This window comes from Vanellus vanellus (assembly GCF_965231255.1).
Source record: "Vanellus vanellus genome assembly, chromosome: 3".
NCBI classification, from domain to species: domain Eukaryota; kingdom Metazoa; phylum Chordata; class Aves; order Charadriiformes; family Charadriidae; genus Vanellus; species Vanellus vanellus.
This window is the reverse complement of record NC_138907.1, coordinates 82,578,043-82,602,640: the sequence shown is the minus strand read 5'-3', so window position 1 is coordinate 82,602,640 and position 24,598 is coordinate 82,578,043. Positions and strand designations below refer to the sequence as shown.

At 41.7% G+C, this 24,598-nt stretch overlaps 1 protein-coding gene across 1 annotated transcript in view; it reads right to left on the bottom strand.

The window, feature by feature from the left end:
• SIM1 (SIM bHLH transcription factor 1) overlaps positions 1 to 24,598 on the bottom strand; it is a gene marked incomplete at both ends in the record, with an annotated part of 48,325 nt that overhangs the window by 8,747 nt on the left and 14,980 nt on the right. Inside the window, 2 exons of the mRNA XM_082480956.1 lie at positions 3,419 to 3,584; positions 24,372 to 24,519. Coding sequence (XP_082337082.1) covers positions 3,419 to 3,584; positions 24,372 to 24,519 — 314 coding nt within the window. The remainder of the gene's footprint in view (positions 1 to 3,418; positions 3,585 to 24,371; positions 24,520 to 24,598) is intronic.

The window sequence follows — 24,598 nt, the reverse complement described above, 5'->3', positions numbered from 1 at the left end:
ATCCTGAAATGTAAAATATGTTCTTTTTGCATTCACTATTATAGGCAGAACAGATGGTGAAAGGCTTAGATTAAAGTAATACAGCATGTCCATTAAAATAACCCCCACTGCTGGTGACTCTTCACCAGATCAGGAGTTATGTTTACTATAAAAAGAGGGGTTTGCTTTGCTTTTGAATACACTGGAAGTTGCCAAAGCTTTAGGCTACAGGAAGAAATGAAAAAAGAAACAAACAAAACCAAAAAAGGTTGACTAGAATTCAGCCTGATTCTATTATCTTTACCCCATTGGGTGATATGCCCAAATAGAGGTGGATTGCAGAATTAATCCAGGCTATGTTTAAGGGAACTATAAAATCAATTTACTATCAAAATCAGGTGTATTAATATACACCTACTAGAGAAGGCTCTTACTTCCAAGAATTCATGCATGCTGTAGCATACACCAAAGCCTCCATCCAACAGCTCTTGGGTACATCCTTACTTGTATGCGTGCATTCTTTTTATTTATATATAATCTTTATCCAAGAACTAAGATGAGTTATGAAGCAATAAACATTTATCCAGACCTGACCATAAAACATTTCTATTAGAGGCAGACAACAGACAATTTTAAATATTTTCTTTAAACATTCATTATTAATGGGAGATTAAACTCCAAAGCAGTTGTTCAGATGATCACAATTAAAATATTTTTTCAATCTTGTTGTTATTTCCTGTGTACAGAATAAATGAGGTCCAGGGCTAGGTTTTGGGAATACAAAATAAACGAGGTCCAGGACACAGTTTTGGGAGCCCCTCACAATGGTTATTATTATGGGGGAATCCTACAGTCACCTTTTAACCAACTCACAATTTCCTTTTTCTGAAAATCTTCTTCACTCCTGTTTTTTCACCTCCTCCTTCAGCTCTCCACCTCTCTTGTAGGACAGGACTAGAAGAGCACTGTCCAAAGTGTCTGTGCAAATCCTACAGCTGTGGCGTGAATTTTGGGTTGCTCTCCTCTCCACTTGCCCTTCCCCTGTCTGGGGCTGGTTTTGCAGAACCCACTAACCCACTATACTAACATCAGACAGTGTTAATCAGATGCCTCCAATTTAATGAACTCAGTTTTTGCTTAAAGAGTCTACAAGTGCTATATTATACTATAACCACTTGCGCATAAAAGTTGAGGAAAAATGCATTAACACTGTCCTAGGTGACCAAAATGTCCACCTTTTGCCCTAGTAGTAGACATTAAGTTGAAATTTATTAACTTGTTTTTCATACAGTTCACATCTCGTGTAGCTCTCCTGGGGGCACACAGCTGGCAAGGGAGAGGATCCTCAGTCATCACCCTATAAAGCGTATGATTCCCTTTTGTCTTCAAGAGTGAAGCAAAATAAATGGTTATGGGAAAAGAAAATAAAAAGGAAAAAAAAAAGAAAAAAAAAAAGAAAGAAAATACGTGCATTTAACATCTCCTAAGTGCCCTTAAGCTTAAAAAAATACTTTGCCCACTGCCATTATTTTACTAATAAACTTCCTGCTTCCTTCCTCCACCAAAACTCAGGCTCCTGTGTAAGCCAAAATGCACAGCCTCACTTTTCAGCCATGGCTTTTGAGTCACACTCTAATTCTCTGCAACTGACTGGCAAATTACGTGGGCTGGAGACTGAGGGACACGGGCCATACCACCTGCTGCATGTTCTTCACAACAGCTTTTCTTAGTCTTTCAACAGTTTATTCAGTGGTGGAGAAGGATGAGAGGGCTGCAAAGCCAAGCTGCCAGCGTTGCTCGTGGTGATGTGCTACAATGAACGGTATGATCATTTTTCAAGATATTGGCAACCAGCACGGCTGCTTCTTTTTGAATGACGAAATCTGTGACTTTACTACCAGGCGGCTGGTAATGAGGATGCAAAATGAAACTAGAGACTAAATATCCTGAGCTTTCAGACAACAATCCCTCATAAACCAACACTCTCAACACTGCGCTGCTAGCTCAGGAGTTTTTTTGGTGGCAGAGACAATAAGGAGGTACTGATGAAAGTCACACTTTCAGAAAGCACATTGAAGTGGGAGGATAACAGGCCTTCAGTTGGGATTGTCCTGCTAGCCAATGAGGACTTCTGAAAGAACTGTGTAAGGGGAGATGAAGGGTAATTTCAGTAAATCAAAGACAGTCATCTTAAAAATCTAATTTAGAATTAATTGTATGTAACTTTCCCAATTCTTTAAAGCAGTTTTATTACAATTATTTGGTGTAATGCATTCAAGAGAAAGGCTCTTCTTTAACAACCCACAGAAATGCGTATGAACCAATGATTAAACAACAAGAGCCATAACAACTTCTGGCAAAATTAAGTTCTTAAAATTAAGAATCTGAGTTTATATCGAGGTGCTTAGTTAAAGAGTCCTTGTGCCAAAAGCAGATGTCATTTAACTGAAATTCTGACCCTTGCTACTTTTGAGGGGAAAACGAAAGAAAACAAGATGTAGACACTTGGGCTCACATTGTACCCTCTTAGAGGTCAGTTTAGAAAACATCGTGCCTGCAGAGAAACTGTAATCATCAAGGTCATTATCAGTTAAATATTGACCTGGACTCTTTATAAACACATAGCTCTTCAATGGTACATCATGAATGCATGCATTTATATCCACTGTGCGGTGGCGTAAGGGTAGTAAGACATGCATCATTATTTAGTAAACATAATGGTTATTTCGACAAACGGACTTATTTGAGCTAAAGGGCTGACAGTGTAAGTACGCAAGTGCTGTGGCATTGTCTGCAGAAGTGTGTTAGGTAAGCTCCAGTTCAGAGACCAAATCAAGTCTGGTCTATTCTCCAAGCGGAGACATGTTCCTTACGCATTAGGCCTGAACACGAAATCTGGGAAATTAAAGTCTACTGGCCAAAGGCCACCTCCTAGCACTTTCTCCTTTCAGAGCTTTGTACATAGAAAAGCTGGTTCCAGTTCAGCAAGTTAGCTTGTTTCTTTCCCTCCTCAAAACTCAGTCCTCCTGACTAAGATTTCAGTATAAAACTGCTGTCAAACATCTGGCAGCTCTCTAGATATGTTGGAATTATTAAAGGGTAAGAAAAAGCAAGCTTTCTCAAATGGCAAAACTCACAATCCTCTCAAACCAAGTATTTCAAAACCAACATTTTCACTTCTCCTTCTGTCCGGTCCTCATTAAGTCTGAGCCCTGTGCTGTTATTGTTGTTGATGATGATTTATTATGCATGCTGAAGCATAAATGTTTCCAGCTTTTTAGAAACAGTTTAAAGAAACATATTCCTGTCGCAAGATCTTATAACCTGTTGTCCTTTATCCCCTTTGAGTAACATGTCCTTTGGCCCATTTTGATTACTTGGGTAAAATAGCAGTTACAATCAAGATATTCAAAAAGAGTTGGTTTTCAAAGACAGCTACCTGTGGGTATGGTGATGTCCTTGATTTTGACTTTGTGCTCGAGAGGCGAGATTTGCTTCCCTTTCTATTATCCGTTATGGTCGGAGTTGAATTTGCGTATGAGAATGCCGGCTTGGTAGCAGTGACCTGATCCAAGGAGAGCTGTAGTCCTTTATATTCAGTATCCCTATACAAAAGGCAAAAGTGAAAAATAAACTCACTTCATATCTTAATGGGAAACATTCTTGCCTTCTTAGTAGGGGGTGGAAACGAAAGATATTTTTAAGGGAAAAGAATAAAACCATCCAGGGCAAGACAGTATATCCCCCTAATACATTTAAGTACTGTAGCTTACTAAACAATAGCACTATTTTTATACTGAAAATATGATTGCTTTTTGCATCCAACTGTTATCATCCTGATCTACTTTCTTCAGTAATAAAAAACAATGGGATGGAAATTTCTGAGATTTGTATGATAGCTCTGCATTGGTCAGATAGCTAAGTAGTAAATAGGATACATTTTCCTCAAAACTCTTAACTGTACAACTGCAAACTTACCACATGTGTGTATATGTGTGTGCGTTCATGCATGTGTAGGGGTGCACACAACAGCATACATAGATGACTAAATAAATTGAACAAATCATTTTTTAAAATTGAAAACACAATCTTTAAGGTTATATTTTTCATTGTTTACAAGGTTGCAGACAATTGGTGCAAATTTTTTAATTTTTCTTCTTCTGAGTTTATTATACTGAAAACGTTTACCAGTCAGGGAAAACAACTAAATAAATACAAATCTTGTGATTTAAATGGTCTGTCCCCCACTTACAAGATACTAGACTTTTTCTATGGGGAGCTAGATATAACGACAGTTTGGGAAGTTCGGTGTTAGTTTCTTCAAACTTTCTAATGAATACGTAAAAGTAAGGAAAGCTGGCATTATTCACAATGTCTTACTGAACATAACGAGGGCATATGCATTGGTCTGCACCCCTCTCCGCACATCTGCATGTCTGCTGGTACCCGGGGGAGTAAGAAATGAGCTCTCCAGCTTTCATGTAGTCATACGGAACCTATTCTGACAATGATTTATTAAAAGAGAACGAAGCAAGAGTTTCTTCCTGACCTACCTACCTGGAGGAAAAGAGGAAGCATTCATGGCTTTTCTCTTCCTTTGTGTTAATCGGCAGAGAAGTAGGAGAGCAAGGGAAGAATAATTCTTCTGTTATGCAGTCAAGGAGGCAATATATTCATTCACACATTACCCCATACTCCATCTAAACCTAAAGACTCATCCTTAATGAATTATATTAATGAAAAATTGTTCACCCAGCTTTAGCAACAATATCTTGCTCTATAATCCTACATACATTGATGTAAGCCATGAGAGCCTAACAGTTTTTAGAAATGAACTGCACCACAACCTGAGCATATCACAGCTCAGTATACTGAAAGTTGGGGACAGAACGACAAAAATTGATAAATCACTGAAATAAATGAAATAGGATGAATCTTCAAACAGCCACAGATAAACCTGCAGAACAGACAAATTAATTCATGACAGTTCTACACTAAATTTTTTTTGCACCTGATAAACAACAAACTTGTTGAAGAGGCTTAGTTTTTTTGGCAATGCAGACAGTATATGTGTATCTGTGTATATATAACACATGAAAACAAATCACTGACAATAGAACTGTGCTGATTACAATGTTTTCAGTCCATAGCAGGCAGAGATTGGCCAAGCGTAATTAATGTTTTTTAATGTGAATTTACTTCTTAATGGGTTCATTTCTTCAAATTTTGTCTTTAATAGAGATGGGCCTCTGCTATAATATTTGCATTTCAAATATCCTGCCTGCAGTGAAAGCATCTGAATATAGGGATTTGCTTTGGCCTATTTGACAGGTAAGACTCATCCACATATTTTGAAACCATTAATCTTTCCTTGGTTATCCTCAGAATTTCCATCCAGACACCTTGACTTGATATGCAAAGAATCTGTCTCCATAATTGAGTCCTCCCAAATTATCTTCATGTTATACAAAACATCAGAAAGAAAGGATGTCAATTAATGTTCATATTTAACTGCTACAGTAGCGTATTATTAATAGTCCTGAGAAAAACTATCAGTCTCATCCTGATATACACACTCCCCCTGATTATTTGATTATAAGAAAAGGAAGGGTCCTGTCATCTCAGTGTCAGACACAGAAAGTGTTGCCTCCAGAAATTAAAAGTAATCAAAACCAAGCGGATAAGTTGTTCACAGCCTTAGGGATACGAGGAGGTTCTGTTTTGGTTTTGAACCTACCAAGCCTTTTGCCTCCCTTTTTGCTGGAGAACCCATATCTCTGCACTCCTGCCATTACCTCCCCATCTCTGGTGTACACCACCCTGTAACACTCTGCTGCTTTCTCATGTCAGTGGAAGAGTTTTAGAAAATTGGATGAAAGCCCACTCCAGTATTCAGACCGCAGACTGTCACTCCAACACTACTTGCCTGCTGTTACAACCTGTGCAAGGGCCAAGCATTCAAATCATAGAGACTGCACTGTACAACACTTCTGAGTCATGGAAGTCTAAAAAAAAAAAAACAAACAAAAAAAAAAAAACAGGCAAACCAGGCTGCCCAAAACCTTGCATGCCATTATGTCTTACTTTTTTAAGTCCTTGGTATCATTATGGTGAGGAGTCACCCATCCCCCCCCCAGAACACCACACATTAGAGTAAACATCTCAAGCTGGTATTTGCAGACAATTGCTTGGACAGTAACATCATTAACAAAGGATAAGAAGAAAACTACCTGAAGTTCTTGCTGCTGAATGCAAAGCTTCCCCTTAGAGAAAGGGCACATCTGCACTCTCCTTGAAGATTAAACACCTGGATGTTTTTGCGTCACTGAGGTATGATTCAATACCATCTCAACCCTATCCTATCATAGCTACACTTCAGAAGAGCCAAGATAGACACCAGAACACCAATAGTAACAGGCCAAGATTAATTCCAGGAGGGTTTTTTTTTAAAAAAAAAAAAGCAAAGAAAACATGGAGGAAGGGTCCTGTGGTCTCAATGTCAGATGCAGACGGTGTTCCACCAAGAAATGGAAACATTTTAGTATATCCATATGCACCATGAGGCAAAGGACTAGAGGAACCAGAGCTCCTAGTGGTACACAAGCTACAGATGGAAATTCTGGCAACTTCCTGGAGGAATTTATAAAACTTCCGCCAAGCATGGAACTGTAACCTCCAGATTCCTGTTCTCAGACACCTGAATCCTCTATTACACAGTCCCATCAATACAGTAGTACTGCATCTTCTGTTCTACATGTAATTCAAAAAAAGGTGGTGGATATGAGCCTCTTCCTCCAAGGTCCTCACCTTCAGGATCCCACAGGGATCCATACAATCTACATCTATCTACATGAGACTGCTGAGAGAGAGAGTGATATGGCATGTGTTCAATTGCTAACAGTATGTTGCTGACAATCTACTATTTATCTCATTTTCTGATGCAACTATCATCACTATAAAACATCAGAATAACTACAGGAAATTAGCTCTTAAATGAAGAACAGATGGATCAAACTGAATCCAGACAAGACCAAAGTGATGCTTCTTTGCAAAGGGAAACACATTGAAGACCTCCACCTTTTCATGATGGGAAACAGCCATTCTTTCCACAGTTGGATGGAAATTCTAGGTCCTCTTTGACTCCTCAAAAAACTTGGATGCATATGCTTTTGGTAGCATATGCTTCCAAAAATGTATTATTTCTCCTCTATCTTGTCCCTCCCCCCCATATGAGAATCTGGCCAGTATGGTCAATGTATCAGGCACCTACAGACTGGATTACCATACTTTACTGTAAGTGAAAAGAAATCAGAAGACAAAGCATAAAATCCTCTTGCTACAATATGCTGCTTCCCATTTTCTTCTCAGATCTAACTCCCAGCAGCATTTCCACTCTGTGCCACATCTCTTGCTCTTCCAATGCCCATTATAAAGCTTGAGCCTAATTTTGAAAGCACTTATGGATGTACTAGAGGTAGCATCATGAAAAACCAAGGACCGATGGATGTACCAACTGCACTTCTCTGCAATAAAGCATCTGAAAGTTGAGTAGAAAGCATTCTTTACTAAAGGAATCTAGCTATAGCAAGCTGCATAGTGAAGAAGGACAAAGGCTGAAGCAGAAAAGCACTTGGAAGAGGAAGCCAGTCTGTTTGTACATGACTTGGATGCCAGCTGGATCTGCAACAATTGTGTGAAGAGTTCTCACAATTCAGCTTTAGAAGGAAGACACTTTCTGCCTACTACCATTACCAAAAAGTACAATATGAAACATAGTGGCAACAGTCTGTCTAATGACAGTTTGAGGAAGAGATAATGACTCATTAGCAGATAGACCCAAAAAAGAACAGTCAGGGAGCAGAGCAGAGCACCAAAAACCTGAATTCTCGGCAAACAATAGAGCTCGCACAAATATGGCGACAGAGCACGTGGATAGAGCTCACCACGAAACTGAAAAAAAAAAAATAGAGGTTTTTTATATGGCCTTTTTGAAGGAAAAAAGATGAGGAAAGGGTGAGTCAGCATTGCTAGAAATAATGTTGGGAAGACTGGAATTAGTGACAGAGGCCCAGTGAGCACAGTATGGCCCAAGATAAACTAAAACTGTACAGACAAACCAGGCTTTTTTGTAGTTGTGTTTCTTCAAGTAATAGGGTGAAGTTTGGGACTACTTTAACCAAAATCTAAAGTAAGACGAGACATTAACATTAGGGACCTAAAGGCACAAAGAGTTTTGAAGATATTAAGATTCCCTACTTAAAGACAGTGTTGGCTATGGAACAGAGAACTTAAGCCTGGAAAAATGCTTTCAAACAGAAAGAGCAGCTCAACAGGATGCATCCAGAGGAAGGAGTAAAATAATGACATCCATTAATGAAGAATAAATATCCAGATTCAACCAAGAGAACTTAAGAAGGACAATCAGACTCAAGAATAGAGATCTTCTATACCTACAGTATAACAGCATAACCTCCAAAACAAGAAGACCACCTTAAAAAAAGAAGAAAAAATGCTCAGCCCACAGAAAACTCTGAAAAAGCCATAAGAAAGAGCATCTCTTTATGTTAATACCACAACATGCCAGAAAGGAAGAATAGGCTATACACGCAGTGACTGAGAATACACAGATAACCAACAATTTGCAGTGTATTTAATTCCATCAAAAGACACTAAATTTAGCCACCTTAAAGAAGATTCACAGAAATCCAGTTTTCATACGTGGAGTTTCAGCATTGGATTAGAAATGCATTTCAGTTCATTCTCTCCAACAACAATCAGAATATCAGTATATAACTGGAAACAGATCTTACTCTTATTCTTAGGTATCTTTCAATTGATAGTCTAAACAATATGCAATGATATGGAAATCACAGCAAATAAAGAATAAAAAGGCATCATGTGACCATCTAAACCTGACAAGCACTGGATAACCCACACCCATGTCATTCCTTACACATATTAAAGTAATTAATGAAGTACAAGCTAAAAGAAAAAGCATTAGATGACCTTAATGCAGCAGTTTCGTACATCATGGGTACAATCATTCACACAACTGAAGCAAAGTGGAAAGTATTGTTCATGCAAAAGAAAACAAAGTGTAATTTTAATTGGTTGCACTATTATTTCTATTGAACACATAAGTTCATCATTTCTTCTAGTCTTACATGAAAAATCTATGAAAAGGATCGTATGCACTCTGCATTTCTTCTGGTCAAAAATCAGAAAAATTATATGTCATATTTTCTGCCAGTCTAACAGAACACAGACTAGAAATTGTGAGATCAAACTAAAGGTGTTAATGTCATTAATGTTCAGTCTATTTTGCTGAGTTGTTGCAATTCAGTTAAAATCAGCCATGAAGGTGGTAAAAGTCTGGCAGTTCCTCATGCATGTCTGACCACAATACTGTAATATATCATTCTTCTACTTTTAAACAATGCCTGCAACTTTTAACATTTCCACACTCCGGCTCATGCAATGCTAACAGAGCGCCGTTCAGCAGATGAGTGAAAAGAGAACAGATTCTGGCTGTTTGTCATCTTCATGGCTGTCTAAATCAGCAGATGGTACAACAAAACAGACAATTTCCTCATCTGCTGTGTCCTCTGTTCATGTACAATATGTCTCAGAAATGTTTACAAAGGCCTCAGTCTGCTCACGAGACTTGTCAGGAGGAGCATATGCAACCCCTTTAGCATCTTCCAGAACCAGTCAAAATAAGGAGGTTTCACTTAGCTCATACAGGAAGCCAAATTTCTGGACAAAGTGGGAAAAAAAAGCTGTTGAACCTCACTGCTTGTTATGAAACCAGGCTGACACTCAGTTGTGTGACCTCAGAGATATTCCCTGCCTCAGTTTTTCCTTCAGTTATTGGGATGATGTTCGTAACCCTCCTTTCTAAAGCTTCTCAAGTGAAAAGCCCCATATAGGCCTGACCTACTGCTCACCAAAGTATTGAAAAGACCCTCCAGAAATCTTTCCAGTGGTTTTGTACAGAATCATAGAATTGTCTAGGTTGGAAGGGACCTTAAAGATCATCTAGTCCAATCATCAGCCCAACACTGCTAACACCATTACTAAACCATGTCCATCAGCACTACATCTACCCGTCTTTTAAATACCTCCAGGGATGGTGATTCCACCACGTCCCTGGGCAGCCTCTTCCAATGCTTGACAACCCTTTCTGTGACTAAATTTTTCCTAATATCCCACCTAAACCTGCCCTGGCATATCTTGAGCCCATTTCCTCTTGTCCGATCACTTGTTACTTGGGAGAAGAGATCTACCCCCACCTCTCCACAACCTGTTTATCATTAGTACATTTAATGGTTAAGCAATGCATCTACTTGGAAACGTATCAGATCTGTATATTGGATCCCTTCGTTAAGTTCCAGGCACCCATTTATCTCCATAAATAGCATAAGCAACAGTAGCTGTTTACATCTTGTTGAGTCAAAGTTTACAGCTTCTCCAGCCATGAGATTCACATACATGGTATCATGTTTCTGTATTTGCTTTTAAGGACAGAGCAATCCAAACCAGGAAGTTTAATTAAATGATTTGACACATTCAGGAAAATTGAAGAACAAAGTTTTCTATACGGAACATCTGACACAAATGTCTGAGGATATCCTCTAGACAATTACTGTCAGAGAAATTTTACATATTCCCTGACTGGTTTCTCATCTCGAAATGCAATCATTTAACTGTCAGTTGGAGCTAAATATAACATCCTGGCCTCTAGATAATCATGGTGTGGCAGAGTCTTCAGCTGTCTGAAGGTAGTTTGTCATTCCCAACCACATGTCTAGCCATCTCTGGCTCCAAAAGGAGCCCTTTGTACACTGTATTTGCCTTTATTTAGTAGACTTGCTAGATGAAAATACGTACCAAGGATTTATTATTGTTTGTGAATAAAATGCCTAAGATACCCTAGGCTAATTATATATAAATATAATTACAATTTTTAGTTAGAGATAGCACTGAAAAAAAATGCTTTAAAAAAATAAAATATGATGACCTGAGTTTAATTCTGTAACGTTTATTTATACCGGGAGTGCTTTCTTTCACATGTGAGCTGCCTAGGAGCACAACTGGCTAAAAGTCATGTTCGATGTATATTCAGTGCTTGCCAAGTTAAATGGAAAAATATATTTGGCAGGAGTTTATAAATGTTAAATGTTTGTATATGTTAGAATCTGCCTGATAATGAGAAATTTGGATTAGAGGGACATAGCCTGCAATGCTTTTTTTTTTTTTTTTTTTTGGGGGGGGGGGGTGGGGGTGGCCACCATTTTGCAAAAAGCCAGACTGACAACAGTGCAGCAGACTGCTGTTATATAAGGTAGATTTTCCCATCTCAGACTTCTTAATATTTTTATGTGTTAAAAAATATACCCTGAATACTACTGACACCTTTAAGACAGCGATCTAGTAGCCATGTGATCTAGATTCAATTCTCAACCCTCCCACAGACTACCGGTGTCACGCTGGACAAATCATGTATCATGGGATTTTAGCAAGCACTTGGCACTTGCCTGAGCTTACCCTCAAGGCCGCCAAACGGGACTTTTAGTTTTGATGGTGTCAAATTTAGCCCAGCACTGATCACTTCTGAGAATCCCTACCTTAACTTTGCCGAATATTAGCTCTGGAAGGGAGGGGAACAAGATGTTCTTGTAGGAAACACTTCTTTTGTGAAATATCTTTGTCTGTCTTTCCTATTAAAGTTAAGCTTTTTTGGGGAGGAACAATCTCCCACTATCAATGCATGATAGCTAATGTTACTGAGCTCAGTCTTAGCTGCAGCCCCTGGCTGGACGTCTACCACAGACAACAAAAAATACATTTCCCAAGACCAGTAGTCATGTCACTACTGATGCAAAGCATGTTTTTATTGTTTCAGAATCTCAATGTATTCAACGCAAATGTTTTTAACTATGTCCTATACCATTTATCCTTGATTAAACCTCTTCTAGATAGTTAATCATTAATGATTTCTTTACAGTTGCTGTGCAAACAGTTCATTCATGCCTATGACATATCAAATTTCACAGACATGTTCTTTAATTGGATTCATTTATTTCTAATCTACTTAAGCCCTCACTACTGTAATGCTTGACTAAATATACATTAAACTCACTTATTTAAACTGCTAAAATAAATTTGAGACGTGTTCTATGAATAAAAATACTTGATTGAATACATGTAATACCATTGTTATTGTGTACTTAACTGAGTAGAAATTACTGGAAATAGCACATTAGATAGCTATAGGATATGCTTGGACAGAAGGATTTGAAAGGATGCTGAGGATTTTTTGACAGATTATAAATTAACAGGTTTCTAAATCCTAAGGATTCCTATAGCACGTTAAAGTATGTAATAAGGAGAATCAACAGGAGCTCCTAATGATTTTCATGAAGGATGTTGAGAGTTTTCATTTTAATATACCGGCACTTTTTTAGAGATAAGAGCCTCACACCAGTTCTGTCCCTTTATGGCAAGGAAGAAGGCTGTAACAGCCAAGATACTTTCAAGATTTGACTAGTCTATGTTTCGTAAGTAACAGTAATTGAAAAGTTGGCACAAAGTTGGATAAAAGTCCTGTTTCTGGGTGTTTAGAAGCCACAAAAGACAATTATGTAGCTACGGACTCCAAGTTATTAGGAGCAAATACAGCACTCTCCTCTAAGGGGCTTAAGGATGGTCTTTAAAACCTAGTTTCAGATTTTTTGTTCTTAAACTCCATTTCGGTGAGTAATACTCTATATGTTTTACCACTTACATTGAGAAGTTTCACAAAAGAAAGATGCAGAGAGGTCACTGATGACACAGACTGCCCTGCGTGTAAGAAAATGCACACCACTGCATAATTACGCAGTAAATAAGGATTATAAAATGAGAACTATACATCATACCGTACACAAACCCCTCATGCACTGACACCTCCGGTATTGTATGCTTGACCGTCCCATCTGAAAACCTGAAAAAGCTCAGAGGGGGGACAGCAAGGATGGTGGGCTTGGAACAGCCTCTCTAGGAGGAACAATTAAGGAGACTCCTCAGGCTGAAAGAGAGATGACTGGAAGAACAAGATCTGTAAATTATGAGCAACATAGAGAAAATGAGTAGGAAGCAGTTTTTCACTTTTTCTTCTAATGCAAGAAGTATGAACTATGAAAGGAACGAAAAGGTGGCACTTTCACAACAAAGGGAGCCCTTTCTTAGCACATTTACTTAAGCCTGGCAAAAGCTCACATGGTTTCAAAGAGTAAACAAATTTGTGGAGAAAAAGAAAACACAAAACATTGACAACTAATACACTCAAAGATCTCACCTCTTTCTAGGAAAACATTTGAACTTCTTGAAGACTGGGAGAAAGTGCTGGGCAAGCATTACTGCATGCTTGTCCTATTTTTAAACTCTTTCCAAAGTATTTGCCATGGTCACTACCAGTATTTGTCTGATCCTGTATAGCTGTTCTTATGTTACACTCTGTACCACAGTAGTTAAGCAATTTCATACTTCAATTCCTTTGAAACTGTGCAGTGAAGAGTGGTCCTGACAATTTGCTGTTATTACTGTAAAAGTTAATTTATTGATATTTCAGATTTTATCAACTCCTCTATGTTCCCCACAATTAAAGCTTTTGTTGTGACAACCTTCCTAAGATCCTAAGGTGAACACTTAAAAAAAATTAGTTAGCTTTTCTGTGATGACTTCCTGGATAAGCTTCTGTGATCTGGGAAAAGTTTATTTGAGAAAAACAATGTGCTTGAAAAATGGTTTACTGTTCATTCTGTTTGTTCCTCCTTGGGAAATTTCCTATCTGCATGCCTCGTAACATACTTGCCCATCGTTCCAGCCTGCTTTTTCTGATCAGCTGTGCCCTGTAGTGAAGAGAAATGCTGAGCCCAAAAGGATTCGCGAACTCCACGTGGTGAGGAGGTTCTATTTACAGTAGATCACCTTCTCTTTCATCAGATTACTCCTTTCTTGTCATAAGAATTTCACCTTCCTCAGAAGGAGCAAGATTTTTCTACAATGAAAGTCTTTCCAATTCGCTTGTCCAGAGTCCCTTAGCTTTGGCCAAGAGGCAGCACTTTGCCCCTGAAGACAAGTATGAGAAGATATTTGAATGCTTTTCAACTGAACCTTGCTTTGCATAAATTTTAGAGGAGGTAAGGGGAGGAAGACAGGCATGGTCTTGCATGTGGGCTTTGGCATTTGGGGAGAATGGCTTTTGGGGTTTTTTACAAATTAATATAGCTGTTTTCTCATTTCATTATTCTATATAAACCACTGCTATAGTGGTTTAACCCCAGCTGGCAGCTCGAACCACGCAGCTGCTCGTTCACTCCCCCCAGTTGTGATGGGGGAGAGAATCAGAAGAGCAAAAGTGAATAAAATCCTCTGGGCTGAGATAAAGACACTTTAATAGGTAGAGCAAAAGCCGCTTGCACAAGCAAAGCAAAACGAGTTCATTCACTGCTTCCCATCGGCAGGCAGGTGTTCTGCCACCTCCAGGAAAGCAGGGCTCCATCACGGGTAACGATTATTTGGAAGACAAACACCATCACTCCAAACGTTCCCCCTTCCTTCTTCCCCCAGCTTTATACACATTATATAGTATGGAATCACCCTTTGGTCAGTTGGGGTCAGGTCTCCCAGCTCTGTCACCTCCCAGCCTCTTGTGACAACCCAGCCTGCTCACTGCCAGGGAGGTGTGAGGAGCAGAAAAGGCCTTGAGAGCTTGGCAACAGCCAAAAACATTAGTGCACTGTCAACGGTATTTCTCATCCCAAATCCAAAATATAGCACTACACAAACTGCTAGCAAGAAAGTTAACTCCATCACAGCTGAAACCACGACAACCGCCTTTTAACTCCTTCCCACCCACAGCCAAACCTCTACTGTGGCCAAATCCCACTCACATTACTTGCCGCTTGGGTCTAAGGCACTGTTCATATCGGACTCAGGCTTGGTCATCTATCTTTGGTAGACGTACAATGTATAAAGTGGTTTTGTTGATAAAAGAGGGGACAAACAGCAAGAAAAGCCAATAAAGGCTATAAGATAACACATAATATTCCATTTTATTTGATACTTTCCTGGTAATCACTGATTCTATTGCCTCAAGGCATACATTTATACATGGTTATACTTGTTAAGTGGGCCCATTAAGTGTTAAAATGGATAAAAGACACTTAGACCCTCCGGACCACAGAGTAAGTTAAACCACCATACATTGCACAACTACGTCTGACCCCACACCTTCTATCAAATTCAGAAAAGAGACCTTTTTAATGGTAGTCAACGCCTCTTGACAATACTCCTAACGACAACTCATCATCAACATACAGTTCCGGAAACGCATGCCTGTGTTAAAATCCAGCTTACGAAACAGAAGAATAAGTCTCCAGTGTGCTGAATGGTTATAAGTAGCGAAATACTTACTAGGCATATCTAAAATTTCTCAACAAATAAACTAAAATCATTGAATAAAACACAATAACATCTAGCTACAATCTTCTTTAGAAATTTAAATCTATCATCTACCTAAATCTAACATAGTACCTTTGCCCTCTTGGTCCTTGCTGTGGCTTGGACAGACAGGAGGCTTAGCTGACTTCAGCCACTCCGTTGTTACTGCTTCACATGCACATTTATCAAGGGTTTCTGGATAAAAGTGTCTCTGACCAGGCCACGGTGTGTTCCCATAAATACGTCCGCAGCATACATGCAGATCGACTCCACTGCCATCCTACAACTGTCCTTGGACCAACACTACAGCTAATCTGCAGCGGGACTAAATAAACATTTGATTTGGGTTTGTACAAGTCCAATATATCATAAAGTATGAGATTTACCATACTTGGGGTCGCCACTTCCCTAGCACGTATGCAGAGTATCACATTTGTGTAAATGCTGCTGTGTACCTTCTCTCCTGTTGCTTTCTTGAACTCACTAGATATCCTCACAGAAGCCCTACTTGCACATTCCCATGTTAAGTTACACAGTTGTAGTCACACAGATACACAGTTTTCTTTGGACTGAAGCCACGTCGCCACCCCCGCTGCTGGTTTTCACAGACTACAAACCACTAAGGAGGCTGATCATCTTTCAGAAGATGACACTTTTTTTTCTTTAACTGTCCTACTCACAGCTTAAAATCAGTAGAATTATTTTGGGTAACACTGTTCAACAGTTTGGCTGCAAATGGGAGGATGCTATCAGGCTATTTATCCCCAAGCCTAGCCTTTATTTGAGCAAATACTCTACTGGGATATGCCTCGTGAAGCAGTCATTAAAGATTATTATTTTGCTCTGTGTACAAAATAGTCTTTGGAAACAGCAAGAGAAAAATAGCGTGCAATGCCTTTGGGTGGATTTCACTTAACCGGGGCCTAAGTCAGAGGGAGAGAGTTTTCTATAGCAACAGCCCAGGCTACCAGCTGCCAAACATAGTCCAGAGATGGTCGAAAGCCACAGGCTACTTGGGAACAGGCTGCCTTCAGGGCAGACTGTGCACGTTCCCTTCCTAACCGACAGCACAGATGTAAGAACGTTGATTATTGGATGGGTTTAAAGGTCTTCAGTCTAGGTCGTGTCAAAATATCCACACAATGCTAGGGGTATAGCCAAACTTTAGTTAGGCAGGCATTTGAGTTTCCATGGCTGCACTGAAACTTCAGCAGATAATAGCTGTTATTTTCAACGTTGCTGCCCTCAAGATTTATACATAGTGGTTTGTAGCTGAAAAACTACGGCTGTTCTTTATTAGGTCCCAATTCAACACAGTAACAAACGCGTCCTTCAAGCCATCTCTGCTTGGCAAAGACAAGGAATATTCTTATTTCTAAGCGTGCGCCTACGGGTTTTTGGTTGTTTTTTTTGTTTGTTTTGTTTTTTTTTATTTCAAAACTGAATTCACTGGGATATAATCATGTACTGAAAGTTATGTCTAGGCACTTTTAGTGCCTGCCATGTGCTCAAGTGCTTTAGTAAATCAGGACTTCGGCGATGTAATTGCACTAAGCGGATGATAACAAAAGACAACAACAGGAATAAATCGTCTAACTGTGTTAAAGATCATGCGATTGACTCCAGACTCCAGCCATCCCAAGCCTTCAGAAGGGTCAGACGCTATATCCTTGTTCACACAGAGCGATGCCTGCCTCCATAAATAGTGTCATCAAAGTGAAAGGGGCTGCCTCTGAAGTAACCTACTGAGTACGAACATGTGTGCTGGAGCCTGGCCCACGCTGTAAAGTACAAAAGAGAGGTGAGGGAAGGAGAATTAGATTTTAAACAGATACTTGCCACTGTTGAACGGACAAAGGAGATTTATTTGTTAACACTTAATTTAGGCCATGTCGAAATGCCACATTTTGTGTGTGTACGAATAAAAGCTAGCAAGAACACCGTAACATAGAGGGAAGAGCTCACTTTAGAAGCACTTCAGTAACTTATCACACCTGTTGTATCTCATGATAATTACAGTGAAACAACATGGGAATCACAGCCGTACGGAGATGCAGCCCAGAGCAACCCGAGCAAACATGCAACAGATTAAGGAAACAGAAGCAGAGCTAGTAAATTTGTGAACCTGCTTAAGGAACACGCTGTTGATGTTAGGAGAGACGGAGCCAGTTCTGCACCCAGTTTTGTGCAGAGTATTGGGAGGGTGATAGCACAGAGGGGAATCCTTTGGTAGCAATTCCACTGCTTGGCCTGCCTCTTCTGCACGGCCACGAACGCAGTCCATAGAGGAGATATAAATGTCATGTGGTAAAACCAGCAGATGCTCTTCCAGCTGCCTCGCTTGCCTTCAGCTCTCTGAACCATCACAGAGCAGTGAACAGAACCCTAAACTCCACGGCCTACAGTCTCCCCCCGCCTCCACCGTGTAGGAGGACCACTGGGGCTGATCCCCAAAGGGACCGAAGCACCCAGCTGCTGTAGTGGTGTTCACGAGCCTCATTTATGCCATTCAAAGTGCTGAAGGGCAAAGTAAGGATAAAGTGTGAACAACCTCTCTAGCAGGAACAGCTGTGCTGCAGTGTACACTCCAATGCTTCCATGTAAAGTGAAATCTGTGGCAGTTTACCTTAAACCATAAACTGTGGCATTTTAGGAGTAAGAGTCCCCGCAGCGGGCCCTGTACCTTTCATCAGTGGAGTGAGGCAGACAGCTGGAGATAGTAATTGCTTCAGCCATTGCCGCTGCTCAATGTGTCTCAGCCCCAGACAATCATTTTACAAGATCTGTAACTCCCTGTTTGGGAGGAGGGAGTTTCCAAAGGCCTGGAAGAGCCGGCACACCGAATGGGAAAAGGATGAAGTGGAAAGCATTTGAAGTCACTTTTCTTTCTTGGAATAGAGACACTTATTTGCAATCCTGAATTTCATGCTGTGTGAGACTGTCAGTATGCATGCACTTAAACTAATGACTGCTTTTTTTTTTTTTCCTATGGATCTGAGCTGCAATCTTTTAATCCTTACTCTAGCAAATAAAACTTTCTTCATGCGAGCAGTGACTGTAGACTCTGGCCCACAGTTTTAGTGCCTTGGCCATTACCATCACCTGGTTTAAATACAAGCATAGAAATTTGGAGTGAATTAAACAAATGGTAGCTAAGAAAGCCCCTACATGAACAAAGAAGAACTGCAGAAACGTATTGTGGACACCTGGGAAAGGCTGTGTCCTATTTGCAAGAAATATATAAACAATGTTCCAGGGAGACAAGTCTGTAATAAAAACTAATGGTGAACAAACAGAATACTGCAGTGAGTAGTTCAAGAGGAATCCTTTTATACTTTTTTCTTTGGGGTATATGCTTCCCAGGCATTTTAATTGATTAAAACAATTCCTTTATATATTTATGTTGCTAATCAAATCATGTGAATGATAGTAGGCTTTCTGGTCTTAGGAAAAGTACATTGTAGATTCAACATACTAAGTGGGACCCAGTTCTATGCACAGTTATGTAAGTGGCAAAATTCCCATTAATACAGAGAAATATAAAGGAAAGGCAGCAGGTCAAATTTAATTCTACTGTTTACAAGTACTTAAGAAAAGATACATTATCCAGTTAAAGTCACTAAGACTTATCTCAAGTATAAAAGTTAGATGGCTAAGCTTACTCATACAACTAGTTCCACTAATGACATGAGTAAGGGTGTGCAGAATTTCTTCTGCAAGTAAGAACTTTCCCAGTGTATCCCCTATCCTAGACATTCCATCACACACTGGAGAGATACAAGAGAACATATATCTGCCTTTGACTGAGAAGAAGACTCCGTGGCCAGTTCCAAATCTGGCAGTTCCAGATTTGAGAGAAACGCTTAAGAAAGGTGGGGCCACAGGTATGGAAATATAGTTTGTGGATTCTCCCACTGACTAGGAAGAGAAGGAGGTGAGACCTGATGGCCCAGAGACAGGCCAAAAAAGAGGATGTTTATGAAAAGCTATGGAAATATTTCATTATTACAGTCCAAAAATATGGACAGAGCTTTGTTTCCACACAAAACGCAAATTCTCCTAAAGCCCGCTTGATATGCCAGAGAAGAATGTTTTCAAAGTCTAAGCTATCACGCAGAATGATATCACGTTGCTTATACAATCATTTAGAATCTGGTAGTACACAAGCTATAAATAGCAATAAAAATCTAAAGAAGAAGTGTGCAGATACAATTAACAGTTAATTTATTCTAAATTGCATTTACCACATTATTAAGTAAAACATTCGTCAATATGGCAGTTATTTGTGAAATAATATCTTTCAAACAAATTGCATTCAATTTCTGCTTCTAATCAGCCAGTTACATAATGCAATGTGAGGAGGTCAGCTGGAACTATATCATATACCTACTATATCATCAGAATGGAGATTAGTCACAATTAGGTACCTAATCCATGTTATCTGTATATGCTACCGCTATTGCTATTCTTTTAAATGCTAAAGGACAACAAAACGTATATAGGAAAGCTTCCTTAGCTTTCTCTGGGGACAGATTATTATAATATTTGCTCGTGCTCAAAAAGTCAAAGGATTTGCACTTTGCTTTATCCATTTGTTTAAAAGGAGGTTGTTTGCGGTCTAAATATAAACTTAACTTCAGCAGTTGCATTCTCTGTTAATTGACTCATACTTGAGTCCCCTTATGTGATAAACATGCACAGCTAATAATCAATGATATGGCAACTGTGTGTACAGAACAAATAAGACAAGAAACAAATATTCTGTGTCTGTACTCACATATGCCAACCCGAATACAAAGAAGAACAAATATGTGTGCTTTAAAGCTGGAGCCGTTAAAGGTCATTTATATTATTTTTTGACACACTGCTATTACACAAAAAAAAAAAAAAAAAAAAAAAACAACCTTTTCTCTTGTTGCTAAAACGCCCTTGCCACCGTACCTATTTAGCGTAGCATATACACTTGCTACAAACATTTGTTCCCAAGCCTAGAATTCCCTTTCTCAAAGCTTGGGATTTATGGAAGATGGAAATGACCACTTTTTTTATTTTCTTAACCGGGGGATGAGGGTCCCTTCTGCATAAACCCTTTCTCATTCTTTCCATTTTCGTCATCTATATCACCCAGGGGAGTTGGGAAGCCACAAGGTAAGAGATTCTCGCTCTTCCTGCTCAGCCTGCAATGAAACTGGTCCTCCAGACAAGTTTGGCACTTATGTCACTCAGTACCCGCTCCTTACCAAAACATCAGAGCATTCAAGTTCCTCTCAATAGTGAGAAAAATCTCCTTATCCCACGAGCAAACCGAAAAACACTCCTGAGCGACGAAGTACCGTGTGAGGGGACCAGGGACCCAGCAGGTCAAAACCCTGCACCATACATCCCAAACCTTATGATCCCATTTGATATTTTCACCCCAATTCCGTGAAAAAAGACCCACGTATTCCTATTTTCACAGCAGCCTTAGGCGAGAAGCATCCCACCTTTCAAGCCCCACCCTGCGAGCCCCAAACGCGACTCTCCTGTTATCTCAGAACACAAACCTGCTCGTTTGCGCCCCTTTTTGCTTTCTCCCCGGCTTCCACAGGCAAGGGGCGAGATGCAAAGGTTTGTCTTTCTCTTCCGTGAGGGCGTTTCTCCTCGCTGGGTTTATAACACGGGAGCAAACCCGTGTCCCTGCCAGGAGCTGCGGCGGCACGAGTGGCTCTGCCACGCAGCCGGCGCCGTGGGGGTGAAGCGTGGGAGGAACCCGCAGCACACCCGCTTACACCTCGGCTGGTCCCTGCCTTGCTGGAACAACTCAATGTCATCCTCAAGGAACTGCGGTTGCTATAGGATTTGTAGCGGAATAAAGTATATTGAACACTGGCAAATTTGGAGTGCTGCGGGACCTTTACTTGGCCCTCCTGCAGCGGAGCCTAGCTCATCCCAGAGGAAAACGTCAAGTCCCCGTAACCTCTCATTTTCCCCTATATTTTCACCACCTACCGTCCTCATTTGAGCAATAACTCTGAATAGCTCATTGAGACGACTAAGCCGACTCTAGGTACGAGGAGTTCAGCATCCCCCCGGCCCGGCTCTCCCACCGTGACCCTTTCCCCAGCAGCTCCCCTCCACCTCAGGTCACCCATGGCAGATGCTGACTACATGCCACTTTTTTAAAAAACAGCCCCTTCTCTGCTTACAGCCCCGCCCCCCCCTTCCCCCTCCCCCTCCCCCCCCGAACGCGGCAGGGCCTGTTCTTCTCGTTTATTTTCCCGAACGGCAGGCTATCCAGAGGAGGAGGAGGAGAGCAATGGAGAGTAATAATAATAATAATAATAATAATAATAATAATAATAATAATAATAATAATAATAATAATAAAATAGTAGTAGTAGTAGTAAAGCGAAGGGCGCAAGGGGAGCCTCACACCGAGGCGTAAAGAAGTCGCGCCGCGGTGTAACCTCTCCCTCCAAGGGAAATCTTGAAAGAACATCTATAGTCCTCCCACATGTCAGTCTGGCTGAAAAGAGGTTTAAATATAACTTTGTTTTAAAAATCCGTATACATGCACGAAAATATAATTGCGCTGCCTCCAGCGGGGGGGGGGGGGGGCGGGGAATCAACTGAGAGTAGGAATCGCGCTGTTTTGGTCCCGCTCCTGACAGAGTGTTTTTTGGGGGGGTGGGGGGTGGCAAGCGGCGGGGGTCCCCGAGCCCAGCTTCCAGGCGGCGGTGAAGTCCTGCCGGGTCGCGGAGCCGCGCTCCGCGGTGCGCGCAGCCCTGCGCAGCCGGCTGCGGAGGTTCAAAGGGACTGCGAACGAGCTGCCCGCGGTGCCTCCGGCCCCTCCGAGCAGCCGGTAGCCACCCTGGACTGAGTGGCCCTGGTGGTGACTGCGACACCGGTGCGCAGCCCAAAGGGGCGAGGGCAGCACATGGTATAACCAGTCCCGCTGCTGGAAAACAGCTCCGAGGGTTTAGTCTGAGCGGCCCCCGCGGGACCAGAGTAGTCCCCGCTTGCTTTGCTGTGCCAGCCCGAAATACTGGTGGCCGTGGTGGTCCACCCGGCAAGCAAGGGACAGATCGAGGCAGATTCCCAGCTGACTTTAAGCAGATCCGCTGGGATGTTGCATTTCCACTCGGGTCATTTAAGGTAGAGTTCCGTGATTGATGTTCACTCTTTCGGGATTAAAGGAGAAGGAAACGACCGCTAATGTCAGGTGCTCATAGAAAAACATGTAGCGTTTCTGGTGCAAAACCACTCTAGCATGCTAGTTGCCTTCGGGTTCCTTGTATCGACGTTACGATACACCGACTTCTGTCTTTGCAGTTCGCCGTTTACCTAAGGCAAGTGCTTGGACTCGACTGAGAAGCATAAAACGCGAAAAAAAAAAAAAAAAAAAAAAAAAAAAAACACAGAAAGGGGCTGGTATAGGGGAAATGGTCATACAAATGTATGGGAGAGCTAGAACGGAGGTGATGGTGCCTCTGCTTCTCCACATCCTTGCTGGGTGAATGCCAGGGTATTACCCCGCCGCGCCCCGCATCCCTTTTTAAAGCGAATAAAAGGGATTTTCTTCAAAGGGGAATGGCAGTTTACTCCCTACACCAGAGCGCTGACCCAAATGTACGCTTTTTCATGCAGGTGCAATAACCCCTGTCTGCCCATCTAAGAGCACGACGCTCGTTATCACCTTACGTTCCGAAGTGATTACGTACTAGCAATGCAGGCGCCCTGACCCGCACCCCCTTCCCCACCCCGCCAGCCGCGCCTGCACACACGACCAGAGCCGCTGCCTCCCTAATGAGCCACTTCGTTTTGGGAAGCACGTCTTAAACTCGGCTACCAAACCACTCGCCACCTGTGCATGCACGAAACCCGCCACGGTAAGATCGCGGTGCTGCCACCGCCGCAGTTTTGGGAGAGAGGAGGGTCGTGCCTCTCAGACGTTTCCAAACACCTACATTTGCCTCCAGAATAAAAAATGAGCAGCGGAACGGGGGGAATACTCAGCCCCCGGGATCAACCAGGTACCGCCGGCCTGATGGGCCCTCCCACCCTAATGAAGCATCAGCGCTGCCGCCAGCAGCTACTGCCATGCCCAAGGGGAGATGCTAACAGTCACGGTGATCAACATTTTAAAATAATCCAGCCGAGCTTCCCCTCCCTCACTGGGCCTCTGTGTTCCAGCTTAAGCAGCGTAGCTAGAGCCCAACCTAGCAATCCCCAAATACAAGGAGATGCTTTGAGATCTACGGTATCTCAGCAGTCACTCTGATTTTTTTGTTGTTTTGTTTAAATTCTATTTTGTTTTATTTTATTTACAGTTTAACTGACCCTTCTGGTCACCAACTTTCTTTGTGGTTCACTGTAAGGATCGCTCTCCAAGAACAAAAAAGAAATCTCGGAGCTTTGATAGAGACTCTGGATGAAATTAAGAACTTCAAACCCCAGATTTTTGAAAAGAAAAACAGATGTCCTGTTTGTTGAGTATAAATAACTCCGTACGTGGAAACCTTTTTTTTTTTTTTTACGCTGCATTAAATTTTATTTAATGCTGGGTGCATTTAAACTGTAAAAAAAAAAAAAAAAAAAAAGGGGGGGTGGGGGGTGGGGAAGGCAGCAAAATATGTGGGTGACAAACCTCTAAATCTTTCCCCCTCTCGTAAGAGAAAGAAACAGGCAGACGGGAAACCCTTCATCTAGATGAAAGTGTTCAATGTGTTTCCTAGCAGACCTGGCGAGCCTGCCCTGGTCAGTGCGGCGGCGAGGGATGGAGCGGGGGGGGACTCAGCACACCCGGTCGGGGGAGCGGAGGGCGGGAGGAGCGGCCGCCGGGCCCGGTCCGCAGCGCTGCCCGCCGCCGGGCGCTCGGGCTCCGCTCGGCCCCGCGGAACTTAGCGCGGCGCCCGGGGCTGACTTACGTGAGGACGTAGTTGACGCTGACGATGCAATGCGGGCGGGAGGAGCGGCTGTTGTGCACGATGGTGGCGTAGCTCTGCACCCACACCCAGCCGCCGTGCTTGGCCAGGAAGCGGTAGTACTTGGTGGTCACTTGCCCTTTCACCAGCACTGCGGGGACAAAGCGGGGAGAGCCTCAGAGCGGCTCCCGACTCCGTTTCGATCGGCCCTGGGAAGGGGGTGCACCACC